A 17,842-nucleotide genomic window follows, 5' to 3' on the forward strand; every position below is an offset into this window, starting at 1 on the left:
CAACACCACCAAACAACTGAAAGTATTTGAAAAAAAAAAGTTTCCCCAGCAAAACAGGAAGAGCAGGAAGAGGACAAGTTTGCACAGAGCTGGCTCCACTCTGCGGGGAGATGAAAGCGAACAGCCTGCTACTTTGCATGTCTTCTCATCTACTTTACATTCACCAGAGGAGGGAGGGATCCTCAGGGCGAGAGGCCCACGCGAGCCAGAATCATCCTTGGATTTGATCTGTAATAGCTCAGGAGTCAGTTCTCCTAACCGTGGCCTTGACCACCTGCCATCAGTCCTGCTGGCCTCACTGGGGGCCACCAGCCTCCACATGCCAGACTGTATCGAAGAGAGAACAAATCATTGTATTTCGGGGTGTCTTTGGACAGACCCCCCTAACTGAGCACCCCATCCACACGCCCTGTTCCTCTCTAACACATCGCCCTATGTAGTCTTCCATGACATATATCTGGCCTGAAAATCATCTCATCTTGTGTGTTCATTGTCTGTCTGCTGCCCTCATAAGAATCTAAGCTTCTTGAGGGCTGGGTTCTGTCTGTCTTTTCTCTGCCATGTCCCCAGTGCCTAGAAGCACGCCAGGCACATGGCTGGCTCCCAGTTAATATCAGTTGATTGGCTACCCAGTGTCAGAGAACTGAGGGAGGACAGGGGTCCCTACTCTCAAGGAGCTCATGCTACAGAAGGAGAGGACAATGACCAAACAGAACTCTCCTGTCCTCCTGGAATTCTGCAAACACCCAAATGGGGCAAAAGGCTGGCTGGTTCTACCCAGGGGGCCAGGTATGGCTTCATAGAGAAGAACACCCTAGTGCTGAGTTTTGAAACACATGTAGGTGCTTCCCAGGTGAACCAGAGGTGCAAAGGTTCACCTGGGACTATTCAGGAAACAACAGGTGGTCCAATGAAAGCAAAGGAAGAGGTTGTGCGGGATGGGGGACAGGGAGTGAGACCAGCAGGAAGGCCTCTTTCCGGAAGAAAGAGCTTAGGCTTCCTCCTGGAGGCAGCGATGAGCCCCGAGATGTATTTTTTTCCCTGTTGATATTTTGGCTCCTTCCAGTGTTGAAGAGTCTTAAACGGAGAAATGATTTGGTCAGAACTGTGTTTCCAAAAGCTCCCTTGGCCAAAACTGGAGTTCCCTGTGTCCCTTGCCCAATTATGACCATATTCAGGCATATCTCCAAAAGACTCTATTGCCCTCTTTCTAAAAATAGTTAGCCTTTCCTTGGGGGCACATAATTTCACAGCACGATATTTCGGAAAGAACTGTACATGGTTCAGTTCTCTGGGACTCATATTGTCACAAAACTGTAAGTCTTTGCCTTTTTGTCCATGGTTTCAAAAGTCAACTTACATCACATGGCAGATGTCATCGGGTAACAGGAGGAGATGAAGAGTATCTAGTGGACATAGAACTGATGTTTTGTTCATCTTGGCATCTTCTGTGTTTGGGTAGAAACCCAGTATCTTCAATAGTGAAGTGGAGTAATAATAGTAGCTGCCTTGTAGGATTGTTTTGAGGATTAAGTTAGTTACTGTGGTATGGAAAGCACTTGGAAGACTCCTTGAAACATGAGTGCTATATAATGTGTTTGGTGCTATTTTTGGCCAACAAAACAGTTTAAATTTCTAGAATTAAAACTGAGTTTTGGTAGAAGAAAAACATATACCGTATGCATGTGTGTGTCCATCTCTTTTTAGCTATGAGCCAGGCTGGAGCATATACATTTCCACTATCACAGACCTAATATGTACCCAACAGAGCTACAGATGCCATACGTATGTTATCTTGTTATCCTCACAATAAGCCTACAAGATAGAAATGGTTATTCCATTTTACAGATGAAGAAAACTGAGGCTCCCAGAGGTTGACCTCTAAGAGTTGCACAGCTCAAATTGCATCTGTTTGCACCTTCATCCCGCTACGGACCTCATTTCCTGGAAGGCAGAAATCCTATCTTGTCCATCTTGGCATTCCCAGAGCCCAACTCAGGGAGGGAAGGGGATGGGACCCCGCAAGTATTTGTTGAGTCTGAAGCCTGTATATGTTATGTGATCAAAATTACTCTTGAAAATCCCTTCAATGGCCCACTCATGTAGCCAACAAATATTTATTGAGCACCTACTATGTGCAGGACCCTAAGCCAAGACTGGAGATAAAGTGTACCAGATAGGCAAACTCCCTGCCCCTGTGGAGGGCTACTTTAGATAAGGAGGTCAGAGCACACTTTTTGGAAGAAGTGGCATTTGAGCGGATGAAAGAAGGAAATAAGTCATGTGACCATCAGGAGAAAACGTGAGTGTTCCAGGCAGAGGGAACAGCCAGTGCCAAGGGCCTGGGGTGGGAACGATCTTGGAGTTTGCAGAGCCCATAAAAATGCCATATACATGGTGTTGTGGTTCAACCTTGTAGGGTAATATCTGCTCTCTGCCCAGATCCCCTGGGCTCCCTTTGTCATGTCCCCACCCCCACCCACCAACAGCCAATATCTGAGGATCTGCTTTCTTAGACCACCTAGGGCACTGAAGCCATTTTGCACACTGAGGTAGGAAGTGGGCAGTACCTGAGAATTAACACCTGCGCACCTAACACCCTCCTCCTGCAGCCTTTAACCAGTGCCTATGGGTGGGGACAAATATGAAGTAACTGACATTCCAGAGCTCCCTGCAGGATCGGGCAGGACCCCCTACACAGGACTGCACCTGCCATTCCCAATTACTATGTATGGATGTGGGAGTAGGACAGTGAAGAAGGCTGATAGAAAAAAAAATGGATTCATTTGAAATATGTCATTAGAGGACAGCTCTATGGATACACTGGTCCATATTCAGAAAGAGGAAGAAGTGGATCCTAGAGCGAACGAAGCCTGAAACATCACTGGAGGCAAAGAACGACAAAGCTGAAGCTATCCTTCTCCAGGCGCATCATGAGAGAAAAAGACAGCAATGCTGGGAAAGACAGACAGCAATGCTGGGCAAACAGAAGGCAGCAGGAGAAGAGGAAGACCAAGTATGAGACTGACTCCATAAAAGAAGCCATAGGCTTGAGTCCACAGGAGCTCAGAAGGGTTAAGAAGGGCTGTTGAGGACAGGACATCATGGACAGCACTCATTAATAGGGTGGCCAGAGTCAGAGCCAGCTTAACAGCATGTAACACACATGATAGGAGGTCAGTCAGGGGAAGGCAAAAGTAAATTTGGAGTGATGCAGCCGTGAGCCAAGGAATGCCAGCACGTCCAGAGGCTGGATGAGACAAGGAACTGATTCTTTTCTAGAACTTCCAGAGAGAACCAGCCCTAAGGATATCTTGACTTTAGCCTAGTGACACTGATTTGGGACTTCTAACCTCCAGAACTGTAAGATAACAAATTGTGTTGTTTTAAGCACAAGTTTGTGGTAATTGTTACAGCAGGTGTATGAAATTAATACATCTTTATTCTAGCACTAGTCACACTATATAGCAGGTGCCTTTCTCACCTGGCAGAGTTCCTCAAGCCTGGGACAGGTTTGTTTCTGATGGTTTAACACAAAGCCTTAAAAAGGGCTCAAGAACCCCGCTGAATGAACTAACAAATAGATTAATGCTTATCAGCTTCCTCTGACTTCCTGTCTTTTCCCTCAGCCTGAAAACACGCGTGCACACACACACACACGCACTCACACTCATCTCCATACAGCTCACCGCCAGTATCCCCAGGAAGGTAGCTCTATTCTTACACCCAAGCCCACTTTCAGCTGGCCAGCAAACAATATTTCTCAAGAGCATGTTGATTTTCAGGGCGGGGAGGGGAATTACTCCCAAGGTAATAATAATACAAATATGCCGAGATGCAGGAATGAGAAGTGGAAATTTTGATATGGTTGATTGGAAACCGCAAGAATTGGTGTTGCATCACAGAAACGTAAAATGCATCTTTTCTAATAAACAAGTAATGAGGACGAGAGATAACCCTGATCCTGACCACTTCCGCATTCCTATCCACCTCCATCTCGGCCCCAACACAGCCACTAAAATGATGATGCAATCTGTATATGATGACACCGAAAGAGGTCTTTACATCATTACAGGAGAAAAGCAGATTCCAGACAGTATGAATCACGAGTCCATTTTGTTAAAAAGAGAGAAGTTAAACATATATACTGTATTTACAATGTATATATGTATATTTGCACATGTTTATATTGGCACAGAATAGAGACTGGAAGAAGATTCGTGAAGATGTTAACAATGGTTCGATGGAAATTGTGGCAGTTGCTTTTTTCTTACTTTTTTTTTTTAATTTACAGAGAACAAAACTGTTAGTGTATAAAAATAAAGTTTAAATAATTCAAAATAAGAGAAATAGAGCATTTTGTGTGGCAGGGATATTTTGCGTCCATTCCGGAACAGCCCAGGTCTCCCAGCCCCTCCCCAGATAGGAAGCCGGGATCCGGTCTCCCCGTGAGCAATGGCGGAACCATTGGAGAAACTGCAGGTGTCAGGAGAGTGACGGGGGTGGGGGCCTGGGAATCAGAAAACACAGACATGACCCTGAGGGTGGTTTCTTCCTAATGACCCAAGGATGATCCGCTTCCGGCCTAATGTGGAGTTCGGGGAGCCGGTTCTCACCCCTGGCCCTCTCTCTCCCTACCCCTGGCGCCACATCTCTCTGCGGACTTCACCCCCGCCTCCGGGGTGAAGGCAGGTGCCGTCCAAGACTTCGGCGGAAGAACAGATGCGCAGGATCACCCCGGCCTTCCTCGGCCTCATTCCCCGCACCCCGCGCCCCTTTCCTGCGGTGGCGTTTTTGTTTCAATTCATCTGAACTGGTTACAAAACCACACTCCCACGAATACATAAATAATGGATAATGGGGGGGGGGAGCAATGTTTTAAAGAAATTCCCGCAGGGCCTGGCAAGGCAACAGCAAATGCGTTTCTGCTGTATCATATTTAACCGTTTGCAAACTTCTGCGGCTGCAGAGACTGCATCGCCCTTCCCCGCCTGGGGCTCGGCGACACTTGCATGGGGGGATGAGGTTAAAAGCTGTCAGCAATCGGCGGCCAGGAAAATGAAGAGAGTGGAAAACGTAAACCTGCATTGCGCCGGACCCTGCTTCGCACAAGCCAAGAATCCATCCGTACCCCGGCTCCCGCTACCAGGCAAGGCTCCTTTAAGAGCCAGCGCGCGCCCCCGCCCCGCGTGCGCTCACTTTCCCTAGCAACGGCCCCGGGGGAGGGGGAGGTCCTGGCAACAGTGAGGGCCTGAAGGGTCACGTGACGGCCCGCAGCTGGAGCGCGAGCGCGCGCCCTGCCGCGCGCCCGCCCGCCCGCCGGGGCCTGTGCGCTGCGGCGCGTGCGCGAGCGGTGCAGCACCGGCCGCGGGAGCAGGGAGTATTATGGGCTGTGGGTGCCGCTGAGCAAGATGGAGCTGTCTGCAGTGGGCGAGCGGGTCTTCGCGGCCGAATCCATCATCAAACGGCGGATCCGAAAGGTGAGCCGCCTCCCGAGGCCGCACGCCTCGCCCCGCAGCTGGTGGCCGGGTCCACGGGCCATCGGGGAGAAGAGGTTCCGCTAACCCGGGCTCTGTCTTCCACCCCCGCGCCGCCGCCTCCTTGCGTCCCCGCATCCTCCCCACCCCCACTCCCCTTTTTTTCTTTTTCAGGGCATCGAGTACCTGGTGAAATGGAAGGGGTGGGGCCATCAAGGGAAAGCGTCGTTAGGTCCAGGGCAGGGGAGGGAGGCGACACTGGCCTTTTTTCCCCCTTGGGGAGTGCGCATGTTTGCTCCCTCGCATGTGCCTCTGCCTGTTTGGTTTTCATTTTTATTTTGTGCATGTGCGACTCGGCAGGTACAGTACTTGGGAGCCCGAAGAGAACATCCTGGACTCGCGGCTTATTGCAGCCTTCGAGCAGAAGTGAGTTTGGGAAGCTGGCAGGGGCATCGGGGCCGAGGCTTGGCTGGGGCACCGCGCGGGGAAACGGGGGAGCTGGGGAGGACAGCGCGTAGTGGGGCCCGAGAAGGGGCTCTTTTTAACCTCTGGTGTTTCTCGGCCGCAGGGAGAGGGAGCGTGAGCTGTATGGGCCCAAGAAGAGGGGACCCAAACCCAAAACTTTCCTCCTGAAGGTAATCTGGCCCAGCCCCAGCAGCCCCCTCTCGGGCCCCTAGCCCCGGCAAAGCACGGGGCCTGCAAGGGAGGGACAGATCGGCGGCCGCCCAAGGGCGGGCCTTTCCAGAGGGGCCCCAGCTGGGCAGGGGGTGGTTGTGAGTCCCCGAAGAGCCCCTGGCAGCAGGCCCCAGTGGCTCTAGCTTCAGCTGGAGGGTCCTGGGAGTGGGGGGCAAGAGGGGGGTAATCCTCGTTGAAAAATCCAGGGTTTGGGAAGGCCAGCAGGGCTCCAGGAAGGGAGCGGATGAAGCAGGTGGGGGCTGCCCACCTGAGCGGGTGGCAGGGAGGTCACTTCTGCAGGTGAGAGTCCTTATCTCCCTTTTGGCTCTGCCTGGAATTAGAACCCAGGGGGAGAGCGAATGTGGTCTTCTCATGACAGGGAACAGGGAGAGGTGTTTGAGGTCCACCTGCCTTCCTGCGCTCAGCTTTCCTCTCAGGATTTGTTCTGCATGCCTCCCTCCTCGCTGGGGGATCCAACGTGAATTTGACCATAAATCACTTGACTTCGAGTTTATCACGCAGGCTGGGCCACTGGCCTCAGGGCTCTGAGCCTCATTTTCCCTCCCCGCTGGCTGTTTGTGGAGGTTCTAATGAGGATGGAGAGTGGGGGAGTAAAAGCATAGCCTTGGCAGAGGAGGGAGACCTAGCTCCAGAGGAAGCCATCTTAGAGTTTTGAAGGATTTGTTTTATTTTATTTTGGTGAGAAAGAACAGACCAGGAAAGGGAGGGCAGGATGACCCGAGGCGGCAGCAGAGACAGCAGGCAGACCTCCCCAGGCAACCAGTCTCCTCCTTAGGGTTAAGGTTGTCTCAGGGCCTCTTCTCTCTCTGACAGCCTGTGACTTTGTGGCATTTGGCACAAGAAGGGCAGTGAGGACTCTGCAGAGAAAAGACTATACACACTGCAGAAGCTCAGAATCACCAATTTGTCCAAAAGGCTTAAAGCCCAATGAGAGTGGGGTGGGCCTCTCCAGCCCCGCCTCCCCTCCCAGAAAGGGACTTGTGTATGTGCAAGGGTTTGCTTTAGACTTAAAGCAGAAATGAAAGAAATGTTGATTTCCAGAATTATATGTTTCTGTGACTCCTGGCGCCAACCTACACACATGTTAGGGGATCCGCGAAGCAGCCTTAACCCTGATGCTTCTTGGGAGGGATGGGGCAGAGCAGCTGGAGGCTTGGTGGGCTGACAGCCTCTCTGCGCCGCTGGAGCACCCTCTAACGGTGAAGCGAGTAATGACCTCGAGCATTGATTCACAAAATGCCTTTGTTTTTTTGTTTTGTTTTGTTTTTGTGGTTTTTTGTTTTTTTTTTGATAGCTCTAGATCCTGAGCTAACTATAGATCCTAACACAGTGCTGAGCCCACACATGGATTATCTCCTTTATTCCTCTCAACAACCCTGTGAAGTAGGGAGTATTATCTCCATTTCGCAGATGATAAATTCAAGGCCCAGAGAGGGGAAGCGACTTACCTGAGGTCCCACCACCCAATTTCATGGCTTTATCCTGTCTCCTTTTCTTCACCCTGTCCCTCAGAGAACTCACATCAAGTTAAGGGGGTGAGGTGGACAGACACACACAGGAAACCATGAAAGGGCAGAGAATGGAAAGGCAGATGAGAGGACCTTGATCTGGAACTGGAAAACAGGTAGCACGAGAATAATGGATCTTTGCAGGGGGCGACGGAGATCAGCTTGGTCTGAGCCCATTGCTCTGCGAGTCACTGAGAGGCAGCGTGTGTGCTAAACCAATTACACTCAGATGGCACTTTGTGCCGGCAACTATGGTAAAGGGAACAGGAGCCCGTGAGATAGGTTGCATTATTCCCATTTTACACATAGGAAAACTGAGGCCAGAAAGGTTAAATAAACTTGTCTATGGCCACAGAGCGTCAGTGGCAGAGTCCAGGTCTTTGACCTTCCATGCCGTCTGTAGTACATGCCAGCCCCTCAGAGCCATACCTCTCACCTGGTCAGAGTGCAGTAAACGCACTGGCTGCGGTTAACATTTTTAATTTACAAGCAGACCCAGGTTCCACCTTCAAAAAATTTTTAATCTGGGGAAGAGAGATGAGGATGGTTAAATCAGTCCCTTCTTTAAAAAATTATATTTAGAAATGGTAAAGAATGTTTCTCAAATAAAGTTTGGAAACCATGCATTAGCTTATTGCTCATAAGCCTCCCGCCCCTCCCCCCGCCCAAGCATGAATGTGGTATTTATTGAGTACTTGTTGTGTGCCAGGCACTGTGCTAAGCAGGTAACATGTAAAGATGGTCCCTGTGGTGGGTCCTGCTAGGATTGCATAGGGAGGGAAGAGGCACCACCAAGCCAGGGTCGCATCCTGGATCTGATGTTTGCCCACACTTAGCCACTCTCCAGGGACTGTCCATCGCCACTGAAATCTGCAGAACCGTAATTGCAGAGGTCCAGGGGCTCATGCAATATGCAGAAGAGTAAACACTTATCCCCTGGGGTGATTGGAAAGGGCGGAGATCCCCTAAACTCCCATGGGGATGAACCTGCAAAAGACCCTACTTGCCATGCCAAGAAAAGGCTGATGGCTTTCCGCTGCTTTTGTCTGGGAAGGGATGTAAGGTAACCAGTCCCTGCCTCTGCTGGCCAGGAGCAGGAGGAGCTGGCAGCCCTGGCAGGGGGCTGGGGAGGTCTTTAATCTTCCATGCTTGGGGAGGCGGGTGGTGTCATTTAGTGGCCAAAGAGTTTTTTGACCAAGTAGTCCTCAGAGGCCCTAAGTGTGGGGGAGGGCCATGTGGCATTAAAATGTACTTCTCCCACGTTCTGAACAAAGACACTTTTGCTTACTCAGCAAATAAGTCAGCAGACACCTCTTCTGGGGGTCGTAGTTAAATACAGCCTAGTCTTGTCTGAGGGGTGTACAGGCTACGTCTCAGGTTCTAGATAAGCGTCTAGTTCTTTTTGGGGTAGGGAGGTGAAGAGACCCCAGACCATAGACCCCACTCTCGGGGAGCTCACAGACTATGGAAATGTGTCCTTTTCTCGGCCACCACCTCCTCACACCTGGATGGATGCAGTCACTTCCTAACGAGCCCCTTGCCCCACCTGAGGCAGGGTCTGTCAGGCACAGATCAGTCACCCACCTCCACCCTCTGCCCAGCCATTGCCTTTGGTTTCTTGGACTCTGTGCCTCCTCTCACGCTGGGCTCTCTGCCTCTGCCGCTCTTCCTAGCAGCGCCCCTTCGGCAGGCCAGCTGGGCCTGTGCAGCTGCCTGGGGCATGGGCAGGCTCAGGAAGGACCAGGGCGCTCTCCTGCTCAGGCTTCATCCTCCAGGACCAGGGCCTGTGCCCCATCCGTGCTCCTCTGGGCCCTGCACTTCCTTTACTGCATCGAGTCACCTTGCATCCCAACTGCCTGTTACTTGTCTTCCTCAAGGAGCACAACCTGGAGGCTGTGTGTTCACAGCTGTGGCCCCAAACAGCTGGCACGTCCTCACTAGTACTCAGATAAGGAAGGAAGCTTAGAGAGGACATGGAGGACAGCTCATAGGGCTTTTTGAGTCCCTTGCCCTGAACCTGGGGTCCCAGGGCCCTGCCAAACCCAGAGTGTTCTGTGATGTAGCAGCTGAGCTGCTGCAGAGCCCTGAGGCTTTACAGATGTCACAGCTGGGAGTGTGGCTGGCCCTAGGTACAGGGGACAGTATCTGGCTGCCCACAGAACCCTGCTCAACTATCCTGCCCCGAAGGCAGTGATCACCTGGGAGGCAAGTCCGAGCTGCAGGTGCAGCCTGTTCAAAGGCAGAGAGAGAACACAGGGAATTTGCCACCCTGCACGTAGGTCAGTAGGGCTGGGGTGCAGGGTGGGGCAGGGAGAGGCCTCCCGCTCCTTTCCGTCCCCAAGAATCAGTCGTGGAGGAGTGCCGGGCTGGGCTGGGCTCCCTCACAGAGCAGCGTTGGTCAGGGGCTTCTGAGCGAGAGGCTGTTCTCTCCGAGCAGTGTCGCAGCTACTGCCACTCCTGTGTCACTCCTGTGTCAGCAGGGGCAGCCACGGACCCCTCCTTCCCTGGGGCCTGAACAAGGGTCCAGCTTGACCCCGGACCTCATGCACTTGCTTTGCCTGTCTTAATATGTTTCCTTTTACGTCTAAGACGAGTCATGAGCAACACTGATTCTCCTAAGTGCTCTCAGGGTGGTTTAATGAGACCATACGTGTGAGTTGCTGGTGCAAGAGTGTCCAGGGGAGGCCAGCGGGAGGCCGAGCCCCCACCTACTCCCTGTCTGCCCCACAGGCGCGGGCCCAGGCCGAGGCTCTCCGCATCAGTGATGTGCATTTCTCTGTCAAGCCGAGTGCCAGCGCCTCCTCGCCCAAGCTGCACTCCAGCGCAGCCGTGCACCGGCTCAAGAAGGACATCCGCCGCTGCCACCGCATGTCTCGCCGCCCCCTGCCCCGCCCAGACCCCCAGGGGGGCAGCCCTGGCCTGCGCCCTCCCATCTCACCTTTCTCTGAAACCGTGCGCATCATCAATCGCAAGGTGAAGCCGCGGGAGCCCAAACGGAACCGCATCATCTTGAACCTGAAGGTCATCGACAAGGGCACAGGTGGCGGGGGCTCCGGGCAGGGGGCTGGAAACCTCGCCCGCCCCAAAGTCCCCTCGAGGAACCGTGTCATCGGCAAGAGCAAGAAGTTCAGCGAGAGCATCCTGCGCACGCAGATCCGCCACATGAAGTTTGGGGCCTTCGCTCTGTACAATAAGCCTCCACCTGGCCCCGTGTCACCCCCGCCAACTGGCAAGGCCGACATTGCTGCCTCCACGGCCCCAGGGCTGCTCCTGGCAGCCCCTGCTACTCCCTACGATGCCCGAAGCTCCAGCTCCTCCGCCTGCCCCTCGCCAGCACCACAGCCCTCCGACCCTGACGATGTGCCCCCCAAGCTGCTCCCGGAGACCGTGAGCCCATCTGCCCCCGACTGGCGGGAGCCCGAGGTGCTCGACCTGTCCATCTCTCCAGAGACGGCAGCCACCAGCAAGCAGGCATCTCCCGACGTCACTGCTGCTGCCAGCCAGGCACTTCCCATGGCCCCCGATCCTGCCGGCACCTCCTCCGAGCCCGGGGACTGGCGCCCCGAGATGTCACCCTGCTCCAATGTGGTCGTCACTGATGTCACCAGCAACCTCCTGACGGTCACTATCAAGGAATTCTGCAACCCTGAGGATTTCGAGAAGGTGGCCGCTGGGGTGGCAGGTGCTGCAGGTGGGGTTGGCAGCTGTGGGGCAAGCAAGTGAGGGGGCTCCACCAAGGAGGGGACTTTGGAGGGAAGCACCCCTTTCCAAAGTCATACTCTTGTTCCTGTCCCCGCCCTCACACACCTGCCTGTGCTTCGCTTGTTTCAAATGGCTTGGTGTTGACCCCGGGATGGGGTTGGGCAGTTGGAGCCCCCTAAAGCCCAGTGGGGGTCAGTCTGGACCGGATTAGGGCTGAGGTGGGGCGAGGGCACTGGGAAGTCCTCCCTTGTCTCTTGGCACCCTTCCTGCCCGTGCACAGTGGGGCCCACTGAGTGGCTCCTGGGGTTCAGCTGCCCCTTCCACATCCCACCCCGTTTCTCCCCAGCTTGCTTCCAGCTCTCGTGCACAGCATCTGATTTCTCGGTGCTAACCGGGCAGCTGCAGGCCCCTTAGGAGCCCCTCCCAGCGCGGGCACTGTCTCTCTCCTTCCTCCAGCTGCCTGGGCAGGAGGGGCAGGCATGGCAGAGCCCAGACAGGTGGAGGCGAGGCCCGCCACGCCCCTTCCTCCATGTCGACAAGGTGGCTGGGCCTAGAGGTACGGGTCTTCCCGTCCACTCTTGGAGGAGACCCAAGCAGACCCCCTGAGGCCCCACCCCACCCCGTCTCTTTACTAATTCCTGTCTGGACGGTAGGAAGAGCTGGCAGGGATCCTAACCTGCCACAGCCTCCCGGCATTTAAAGGCCCCTTCAGTTCTTGACCAAAGGTGCTACAAGAACCTGCTGTGGAAACTTCCAGCTGTGCGTGTGCGTCTGCCACCCCCTGGCGTGTTCGTGTGTGTGTGTCCGTCTGTGCATTGGACACTCAGTCCAGGCTCTCCAGGCGACACCCTTTAGGGTCCTCGGAATAGGGTCCCTGGAGGCCTGGACCTTCCCTTGTGGTCACCTGGGCCTGCAGAGGCCACCGGATCAGTCCTCCCGGCCCAGGTGTGCCGGGGCATGCCGCACCCCCACACCCTTCCCCTTTGGGGTGGTCATTCTGACCCACTGGGCCTTCAGTGGCTGCTCACATGGCATGGTGGGCAATGAAGTAGAGAAAGGAGACCCCCGCCCCAGGCCTCCCCTTCTTCCTGGGTGTTTTGAGGGAAGGCGGAAGCTTGGAAACTTCCTGAGGGTCTCTGGCTCCTCTCGCCCCGTCTCTTTCGCTTCCCACGGCCAAGGCCTCCTCACAGCCCAGCCTGCTCGAAGCAGCGGAAGGGCTCGGCCGTCCTGGGCAGCTTCGCTTTCCCTCCACTGCCAGGAGCTGAGGCATCCATGCCAGGGACAGAGACCAAAGCCCCAGGTTTAGGCTGGGCACTGGGAGGGTGGGAGGCCAGAGTGGGGGCACTGCAGAGCAGCCTATGTTCTTCAGGGGAGCACAGGGCTGCAGTGCCTGCGCCTGCTGCACCGTGGGAGGCAGCGTGGGGCGGGGGGGCAGTCCTGGGCCGCTGTCCCCGGCAGTGGGGCATAAGCGGTGTGTCCCCGTGCGAGGCGCAGCGGAGCTCCCCGGTGTGTGCAGCAACAGGCGTCTCGGTTCTGAAGCATGATGACAGATGGTAGGAGGAGGCAGCAAGGGGGTCCAGTTAGGGAACAAATGCCTTTGTCCTAAGCGTGGAAGGACTCTTCTTCCAAACCTCCCACCAGGTGCTGCAGCCTGGCCCCTGTCCCTCCCCACCCTAGGATATAGAACAAGGGCCCTCACAGTGTTTGGGGGGCTGGCACTCCCGGACCCCTCCCCACCTGCCCTTTGTGTTGGCTCTGTGGCCGTCCAAGTGCCAATTGGCTTCCCCCCAAATAAGGGCTGGTGTTTCTCCTCTGTCCTTAGAGGTGATCCTCCCTACCCCGACCCCTCACCCCAGGTGAGCGACCACCTGGATGCCAGTTACAGGTGTTTCCAGAGACCATAGAAATGTGTTTTCCTGAGAGTCTGTGTCATTCGTGACTTTTTTTGTAAAGAAGTTGTGTTTTCAGAGGTGATTTTATGACAGGAAAGTGAAAGAATTAGTTTTGCAAAAAACAAAAAAAGAGGTGAAAAAAATAACACTGTGGGATTCCTATGGGTAAAAGATATTTAAAGAAAAACTAGTAACGCAGTGATTGCACAGGTGAGGTGGCAATGTTAGGGACAGGCATGGAGGCCCAGGCCCGGCTGGCGGGTCCCCAGGGTTGTGGCCGGCTGTCTTCCTTGTGCTAGACAGAGTGAGCCCTCCCTCCTGTCCTGGGCCTAGACTTCACACCTGTCCTCGCTCAAAGGAAAGGATGACAGCTGGTTCCAAGGGAACTAGCCAGAAGCTGCAGGGGCTCAAGCAGATGGAGCTGAGATTTGGGGAGGTGGGGTCAGCAGGGGTCCCACTGTCGGTGACTCCAGGAAGGCTGGTGAGTGGGTGCAGTTGGGTTTCTGGCTGTCCTTCGTTCTTTTGGCAGCTTGTTGGGCCATCTGGTCCTTACTATTGCCACTCCGTGGGGGACATCTCCCTCCCCATCACCCCAAAGACCATAACTCCCCTGAGCTTCCCTGGCCAGATAGGAAATGCAGGCTTCAGGAAGACAGGAGCTGTGGACTCTGGGAGAATCTTAGGTGGCGACCAGGAAGGGCTGGCGGTAACCGTAGGGAGAAGGGAGTTGCCTGCCTCTCTTTCCACGGGCTGGCGGGTTGTGCCCCCACCCCCCAGACGTGCAGACCCCACCCTGCCTCAGTGCGTGTAGAGGGCACGCGTGCACACTGCTCTGAGGCAGGCAGCTCCCCAGAGGGCCAAGGGCGTGGGGTCAAGAGCAATCAGCCCTCCTTACCTCTCCTAGGGCGGCTTGGAACGGGAGCCCAGAAGCCCCCGCCCCCACACACCCTTGCACGGTCAGCCTCCCGTGGGCCCTCTCCCCTTGCTGCTGTTCCGTTTGCCTAATTACCAAGCAGAAGTTGCAGTCTGGTTTGCTTTATTTTTGTATGTGAAATATCCCCATAGCCCTGTCTCCCGTGTTCATTATTGGTTGGGGCATTGTTCATCCCCCCTTAATGCCACCCCTCCGTACCCATGTGTCATAGGAAACAGGTGAGGTCTGGTGTCTGAGACGAGAAAAGACCCCTCCCTGTCTCAGTCTCCCCTCTGACCCTCAGTTCGCCCCCTCTGAAGTGGGTGTATCGGGTGGCAAGGCCTCTTCGTTCAGCGCTGCTGCTGTCCGGGCAGCTGCCGAGGATTAGGGGGTGGTAGGGATGGCTGGCGCGGGGCCTCCAGACCCCCACAGCCCCCCATAGCCCCCTTTCTCATCCTGCAAAGAGGACAGGGTCAAAGTGAGCTCCATCCTTCCACTTGCTCTGGAAAGAGGTGACGACCAAGTCCCCAGCCTCAGTGTGAGGTGGGCTGAGTGGGAGGGGTCACCCCATTTAAGATGAGGAAACGACCCTGAGAGGCAGAGCTGCTTCGCTGGGGTGAAGAGCCCAGCTGCTCTGGCCTGTGACCTTTTTAAAGTCCCTTTAAGAGGTGGGGCCCAGGGCCCTGGAGTTACCACAAAGCTGGCAGGCCACCCCTGAGCCAGGCATTCCTTGGTCAGGGGTCAGTCCAGAGTAGGAAACAGTGGTGGGGGGAGGGGGTGTGTGCTGGCACCAGCCTTTCCAGCCTCTGTGGGGACCCAAGTGAACGTACCACCTTTCCCACCTTTTTGGGTTTTGGGGGTTATTTTTGGTTTTTTTGTTGTTGGTGGTTTTTTTGTTTTGTTTTTTTTTTTTGCACTTGGCCCATGCCAGACAGTGGAGCTTATTGGTTCCACTTTTGGGCTCCCATGCACTAGCCCAAGGCAGCCTCTTGGGGGCTTGTATGGTTTAAGGAATCACTTTTAAAAAGAAGAAAAAAAGTGTTTAAGGGTTTTTGTTTTTTCTCTGTCTGTATCTCCTCTCAGATTCAGAGAGCCCAAACTTAGGGGCTAAAACTCCACGAGAGTCTCCCCAGCTTGACCCATTTTGCTGATAGTCACCAAGATGCCAGATGGGACAGGTTAGGTGAAGACTGAGGACCCCACCTTCCAGGCCTGCAGGGTCCTCCCCACCCCACCCCGAAGGAGGCAGCACCCCACTCCCAACAGTGAGCGAGCGCCTACTGTGTGCAGTGCTTCCACTAGGCAAAAGGGCTGATGGTCTAACGGGGGACCCTCTGCAAGAGGCCAGGGTGGAAGGAACGAGGCGTTTGGGCCGGCCCCTGCTGTTGGCCGGAGTGCAGATGGAGACTTCTTTTTGTTGATTTTAATTTAAAAACACAAAGGCCTAAAGAAATGTATCTTATAATTTTTTTAATTTTTGAAAAGCTCATTTAGTGAATTGTGCACGAATGAATTCTATATATATAAAATATACATATATAACTCTATATTTGGGGAGGGCACTGTCTGTTTTCTCTTTCTCATTTTAAAAATGAAGTGTCGTTGCCTTTGTCTGTGGTTCAACCATCCAGCTCCCAGCTGGCTAAACTTCGCCTCCAGTGGTTAAAGATAGGAAGCTAGGTCGGCAGGAAAGGAAGTGGACAGGCCGCCCCAGCCTGAGGAGGTCCCCGTCCCCAGAGACTGCGGGTGGAAAAGACGGCTTGTTTCGCGTGTGGGTTTTGGTTCTGTTGTTCTGGATTCGGTTCGTTTCCGGGCCGGGGGAGGGGGGTTCGTGCCGATTACTCTCGTCTTGTATGTTTTGTTCTGCTGCTCTTCAATATTGTATCAATGCCAGGAAGGGGGAGTAAGAAGCTTCTTTTGCCCCCCAATAAATTGTCACATTCCGAAGCTAAGGCCTAGTCCCTGGGCCAAGGATGTGTGTTTCATTTCTTGCGCCTGTGACTGTGGTCTGTAGAAGGCACGAGGCCCTGCCTCTCCGCCGTGGCCAGCCAGCGTTCCTGCCATTCCAAGCTCCCACCTCCCACCCCCTCCAGCCTACAGCCTGTGAGTGAGCTGAGCCGGTGGCCCACCACAGGCGAAACTGCAATGCTTCCCACCTCCCAGGACCTAGGGGATACCCACAGTGCCTGCTCCTCAGTTGGAATCACAGCATCCACAGAGTTAGGGGCTGAGGGTCCGGAGCCCCGACAGCTTGTCACACCAGAGCCTGGGAGAGAGCAGCCCGGGGTGCAGGACACGGGCAGCCCTTGCCAGCGGTTCCTCAATTTGGTTCAATGTTTTGATAATAAGGAGCCGCTTCGGTTTTGGAGAAATGTGTTTTCTGGGTACTGTGTGTCTTCTGTAATTAGACATGCAGCCTTGAGCCCTCTCCCCTGCAGGGTGCCCACGGGGCTTCAAAAGCAGCACCCCTGCACACTGCCAGCTGCACCTCTATATCCATGGCTGCACATTTTCCAGGCCTCCACTTCCTCAGCACCCCATCCCCTTAGCCTGGCACCTCGTGTCTCCCCAACCCCTAACCCTGCTGGTCTGCCCTGTTCTCTGCAGAGCCCCCTGGTCCGCCAGGCTCCATCTTGCCTTCACCACCCCCCTGCCTCTTCCACACCAGCGCCACGGGGCTCTGGCATCCTGCCCGAAGCCTTCAGAGCTCACTGCCCTCAGGACCTTGTCCCAAGTCCCAGCCCGGCAGCCTTCCCTGGGTACCTCCTCGCTACCCCCCACCCCCGCCAGCTCCTCCAGGTGCTCTCCCGCTGCCTGCAGTGGCCTCCTTGGTGGTGCTGACCTGTGGTCCCTCGCTGTCCCTAAGTTGCCAGCAGGACAAATGGGAGGATGTCCCTGTCTGCAACTGGTCCTACACATGAGCCACAGAAGCCCGGCAGGTAGGCGGGAAGGTGGGCAAGGGGGGTTGGACTCCGGTGTGAACTCAGGACTGGCCCTCGTCCATGACACCTGTTCCATGTCACCCCTCCCTTCTTACCTCCACCTAGTCATCTTGCCTGGCTGTTCTCTACAAATCCTCATTCAGTACTAAAACCAACCAAACAAACAAAACAAGTCAGCAAGCACCAAGGAGCACTTCAGCTGTCTCAGCCCCCTCTCCAACCCCACCCCACCCCCTCACTCCCTGTTACTCCCCCCACCAGTGCCCAGTGACGTGTGAAGTGATGAGCCAGTGTCCTGGGGGTTATCGAGCTGAAGCAATCAATCAGTTCGTCTGCCCCAGGGGGCACTGCTCTGGCAGTAGGGTGGGGCTTCCCTGTGGGCCATCTTCGTGCCCCCCAAACCCCAAGCCCTGGGATCAAGAACACAGGGACTGCCCTTCCATGCAAGTGTGTTCTGAGGGCAGAGTCACTGCTGTGTCTTAGCACTTACTAAGCAGCTACATCTGCTTTTTGGTTGCGGGTGGATGAGTGTGACCATGGCAGCTCAAGGGTTTGTGACAAGGGCTGGGCAAGGTCATGCCCGACAGCCCATCTGAGATGAGTCGGCCAGGTACACGCGGCTGCTGCTGGTTGTCTCAGTGTCTGTCTGCCAGGCAGTGCCTGATCTGGCCCCCACTCCTTACCTCACCCTACTCCTGGGCCTCGCCAGGGC

At 54.7% G+C, this 17,842-nt stretch overlaps 1 protein-coding gene across 1 annotated transcript; it reads left to right on the forward strand.

Annotated features, from left to right (window-relative positions):
* Positions 1–5,324: 5,324 nt before the first annotated feature.
* On the forward strand, positions 5,325–13,409 carry CBX6 (chromobox 6). Its single transcript, XM_039877638.1, has 5 exons — positions 5,325–5,480; positions 5,652–5,704; positions 5,838–5,903; positions 6,046–6,112; positions 10,412–13,409. Exons 1-5 carry the CDS (start codon positions 5,412–5,414, stop codon positions 11,402–11,404), a joined length of 1,248 nt encoding a protein of 415 aa, XP_039733572.1. The 5' UTR covers positions 5,325–5,411; the 3' UTR covers positions 11,405–13,409.
* The last annotated feature ends 4,433 nt before the right edge of the window (positions 13,410–17,842 follow it).

Source organism: Pteropus medius, unplaced genomic scaffold (assembly GCF_902729225.1).
Source record: "Pteropus medius unplaced genomic scaffold, Ma_sr-lr_union100, whole genome shotgun sequence".
Classification (NCBI taxonomy): domain Eukaryota; kingdom Metazoa; phylum Chordata; class Mammalia; order Chiroptera; family Pteropodidae; genus Pteropus; species Pteropus medius.

What these genes read in the sequence shown, in the direction of transcription:
- CBX6 (XM_039877638.1), top strand. Translation starts at nt 5,412, where the DNA reads ATGGAGCTGTCTGCAGTGGGCGAGCGGGTCTTCGCGGCCGAATCCATC. An exon ending in TCAAACGGCGGATCCGAAAG is followed by an intron (nt 5,481 to 5,651) that starts GTGAGCCGCCTC and finishes TTTCTTTTTCAG; the next exon opens with GGCATCGAGTACCTGGTGAA. An exon ending in ATTGCAGCCTTCGAGCAGAA is followed by an intron (nt 5,904 to 6,045) that starts GTGAGTTTGGGA and finishes TCTCGGCCGCAG; the next exon opens with GGAGAGGGAGCGTGAGCTGT.